This window comes from Haliaeetus leucocephalus, unplaced genomic scaffold (genome assembly GCF_000737465.1).
Source record: "Haliaeetus leucocephalus isolate CR32 unplaced genomic scaffold, Haliaeetus_leucocephalus-4.0 Scaffold932, whole genome shotgun sequence".
Classification (NCBI taxonomy): Eukaryota; Metazoa; Chordata; class Aves; order Accipitriformes; family Accipitridae; genus Haliaeetus; species Haliaeetus leucocephalus.
The window spans coordinates 3,403,596-3,407,503 of record NW_010973368.1 but is presented as its reverse complement, the minus strand read 5'-3'; the positions used below and the strand labels follow the sequence as shown (position 1 = coordinate 3,407,503).

The following is a 3,908-nucleotide window of genomic DNA, read 5'->3' as shown; positions in this document are numbered from 1 at the left end:
GGCGGGCGGCGGGGGCAGTATGGCGGCGCCGGGGGCTCTGAGGGGCTGGTGGAGGTTGGCGTTGGGCGGCCGGATGAGGAGGTACCGCTCCGCGGCGGGCCTGCTCGGTCCCCTCGGGTAGGGCGCCGAGTCTCCCCGCTGTGCGGCAGGGGGTGGCGGGGGCCGGGGCCGGGGCCGCCCGGTGGCGGGGACCCCTCTGAGGCTGTTCCTTTCCTCCCCTCTCCCTGAAGCAGCTGGTGTCCCGCTCCGCTGCGCCGAGGACGAGCGCTGCCGAGGCCCCCGCCGCGCCCCGCCTGTGCGGTTAGCCGCCCGCTGCGGTGGGCATCGTCCTTCTCCCAGCCGGGCCCGACGGAGAGCGACCCCAGCGAGGGACAGGTCTTCCTCAGCGAGAGCTGCGTGAAGGTAGGGACCCCGGGAAGCAGCTTGGGTGCCTCTCGGAGGGATTTCCAAGCTGCCTGCTCTGCTGTGGGCACATAGGGGAGGCGTTTGAGTGTTTGCCGGTTTGTTCAGCAGGTCTTTTAATTCTCTCCTCCTTTGCAGAGGCTGCTGGAGATTACAGAAGGCTCAGAGTTTCTCAGGCTGCAGGTGGAAGGAGGTGGCTGCTCTGGATTCCAGTACAAGTTTTCCTTGGACACAGTTATCAATCCTGATGACAGGCAAGGGCAAAGGGGTGTAGTGGTGGTCAGGTGTGACTGTTCTTTGCAAAGGTGACGAGAAGGGGGGGTGTGATGTGACAGTACGTTGCGTTGAAGGGAGGAAGCCTGTGAGATAAGGAAAGTGCTCACGCAGTGCTTCTCTGTTGGGTCTGCAGCACAGTTAATGGTTAAATATGCTGCTTTTCTGCAGGGTGTTTGAACAAGGTGGTGCCCGTGTGGTCGTGGATGTGGACAGCCTGGCCTTTGTCAAAGGTTCCATGGTGGACTTCAGCCAGGAGCTGATTCGCAGCTCCTTCCAGGTGGTAAGCAACCCCCAGGCAGAGAAGGGTTGCTCATGTGGGACTTCCTTCTCTGTCAAATTCTGACTGGACTTCCCATGGATGGACACTGTCTGCAGAGACTTCCTGGCAGTCTTCAGAGGGTTTTTGCTTGTTGTTTTCCCAGCTGCTCCCTCTCATCTCCCTTATCCTGTAACACAGCTGTTACATATGACTCCAGCTGTGTGTGTGTCTGCACTGAGCCTATCTGAAAGACTTGTTGGCCTTCCCTTCACAAACACGAAGTAGCTGTGAGCACGCACACGGGAGCATCCTCAGCGCCTTGTGAACCACTGGCCAGGTGGTGCTGACTTGCCTACCCTGTCCTGAATGTGGAAGCACTTAACTGCTTGTCTCTGCAAGAGAAGGCTGAATATATGTGTGTGTGTTTATTGAAAGTTCCTACTAAAAGAAAGTCTTTGATTGGTATTGCTCATGCATTCTCGCACAGGTAGAATCTGGGTTCTTTCAGGCTACTGTTGCTTATTCCATGTCTTCCAGCTGAATGGGACTCGGGCTCTTTCTCCTATACACCTCCCAGTGTTGCTGACTCTCCACTTCCCAACTCACAGTGGGCTTTTCCAGATATTTCACTGTTCTCTTACCCAGCAGGCTTCTCTCGGTCCCAGGAACTTACAGTGGTTTTGCTGTCAGTCCCTGGGATGAAAGTTTTTACTTGTTTAGAGTAAGTGAAACTAAAAAAATTGAGGTAGGAAGAATTAGTAGCTTTTTTCTTTTCTTAAAAAAAAAAAAAAAACTTGTGTATATATATAAAAATAAAATACACAGCCAGCCATCCCCCAGTGCCATTTTAGGCTGTTCCTAAACCTGGCTTGGAATTTTAGGTCATACAAACTCTCAGGTTTCATAGTGTGTCTGCTGCCTTCCCGTGCCAGCAGGAAGGGAAGTTCAGGTGACACAGGCAGAGGAGGATCTGAAGTACTGCTTAAGGGTCCTCAAGTCCTTTTGACTTAGTTGTCTGAGAATCTTTTCCATAACTTGCTTCACTGTTTAATCTCTGTCTAACTTTTGCCTGGTTTGATGAAAGAATGAAATCGCTCCTTTCCTTTCTGAAACTCCCATAGAATGGGAAATCTCGAAGTTTCCAGAACAACATCCTTTTGATTAGTTGTTTTCTGTAGTTTTTTATCTACCACTAGATGTCTTTTAAATCAAAGTGATTCACCTGCTTCTGGGTGAAAGGAGAGATGGGGAAGCTATTTTTGTTCCCTCTCTTATGTTTTATCTGATCATAACCAAATTGTCTAAGACTCGAGTCTTTCACGTGAGTGTGGGAACACTGCATGACTTTGGTCTCAAGGAAACTGCTTACTGCTTATGGCAAACCATGAGCTTTTTAAGACTCTGTGCCACAGGCACTTTTGTTGTTAAGCTTCCCAAATGCCTTTCTAAACTAATCAGCAGTGCATATGTACAGCACTGATTTGCCTATTGATTTCTAGCATTCAGAGGGTTGATAACTAGTTTCAGTTTCATCCGTAGAAGTTACGAGAGTTTGTATGTGATCTGCTCTGACTGTCACATGGGGAATATGGATGGGATTTGGAGCAGCAGCTCTTTTCGTTTAGCCTTTTGCATTTCTGTTTCCTGCAGTCAACAAGTTCTACCTAGTTATGTTGCTATCAGAGGGAGCTGAATGTAGCACTGTCCCATTTTTTAAAAGGGAGCAAAAGGATGTGATTAAAAGACTTGTCTAAAGCCCTGCAGGATGTTTTGGCCCTACCCTTATGCTCCCAGGTCTTGAATGTGATGTCATCCAGAACTGCCTTTGAAAAGTGTGAGACCTACAAGCTTGTGTAGGTAGAAAACATTAGATAAACTCCTTTTCTTTCAGCTGGGATAACTGAGCAATGAAAGTTGGTGGGAGGAATTGCTTTCTGGATCCGTTCTTGATCCATTTCACACAGTCTGACCTTGGTTAGGTCTCTTTCAGGATCTTTCATGGGAAATAAAAGTGCAGGAGTAGTGCTGGGGAGGTAGCAAACCAGTAGCTACCAAGGCGTTTTTTTCCCTAAACTAAAGCCTGCCTTCAGCCCCTGTAGGCATGCAGCCTTCATATTGAATTACTGTTCTTAGTAAATGTAAATATGCTGTCTCTGTTCAACCTAGCCAGGTTCCACCTGCCCTCACTCACACTACACTGATGAAGTAAATCAAGCAAGTGCTGGAGTGGAGTGCCACCCCTTTCAGAGAATCTGCCTCTCCCTCCCAGGGACTATACAGAGGATGAGGCTTAGGGTCCCCACCAGTGCCACCAGCAGCATTGCTGGGCTGATGGGGAAGCTTGCATGTGTGGCTTGCTCTGCCTGCGGTTCTGGCAGTACTGCTCTAACTGCACTAGGTGGACCCCTTACTACTTGGGTGTTGCTGTGCTGAACATACACAGGCATTTCGACTTCTGTCTGGGGTGAGGTTGGATCTGCTCCATGCAGGGCCTAGGCAAGAGCGAAAGTTTCTTTGCAGCTGCCTGTTTTGGAGGCAAGCTGGAGCTGAGTTCATCTGGTATTGCAGCAGTGTGGTCTCTAGATCAGAGAAACTGCTAGGAGCTGGAGAGGTTCCAGCTGTACATGTTGTTCTTGGCCTCCTAGTCCTGCTTCCTGGGAGCAGCTGTGATCTACTGGCCAAAGCTATTAGTCTTCCAGTTCCCAGGAGGGAATGGGTGCAAAGGGCTGTCTGTCACCTCCAGAGTCCTCCTGACTCTTAAAAAAGTCTGTCATTACATCAGAAATTGAACACTTCTGTCCACATTAGCAAGTCAGCAAAGGGGGTCCTGTTCACAGAGGGGGGTGAAGGTGACCTTGGTGAATTTTGGCTGTGTAGGCAGAAGAGGCTAGATCCTGGCTCCTATGGAAGAAAAAAAAAAAACCACCTGTCAAGGTTTGTACACTGAATAGCCTTAGGGGGCAAAAATGGC

The 3,908-nt window shown here is 49.8% G+C and overlaps 1 protein-coding gene across 1 annotated transcript; it reads left to right on the top strand.

Moving 5' to 3' along the window:
- Nucleotides 1-16: 16 nt before the first annotated feature.
- On the top strand, nt 17-1,396 carry ISCA2 (iron-sulfur cluster assembly 2). The gene is made up of 4 exons (XM_010583707.1): nt 17-81; nt 234-402; nt 541-656; nt 847-1,396. Exons 1-4 carry the CDS (start codon nt 20-22, stop codon nt 1,019-1,021), a joined length of 522 nt encoding a protein of 173 aa, XP_010582009.1. The 5' UTR covers nt 17-19; the 3' UTR covers nt 1,022-1,396.
- Nucleotides 1,397-3,908: the final 2,512 nt, after the last annotated feature.

Bases quoted from the DNA above. Each gene is read 5' to 3' on its own strand.
- ISCA2 (XM_010583707.1), top strand. From the start codon at position 20: ATGGCGGCGCCGGGGGCTCTGAGGGGCTGGTGGAGGTTGGCGTTGGGC. The intron at 403-540 runs GTAGGGACCCCG...CCTCCTTTGCAG, and splicing joins TCAGCGAGAGCTGCGTGAAG to AGGCTGCTGGAGATTACAGA. The intron at 657-846 runs GCAAGGGCAAAG...GCTTTTCTGCAG, and splicing joins GTTATCAATCCTGATGACAG to GGTGTTTGAACAAGGTGGTG.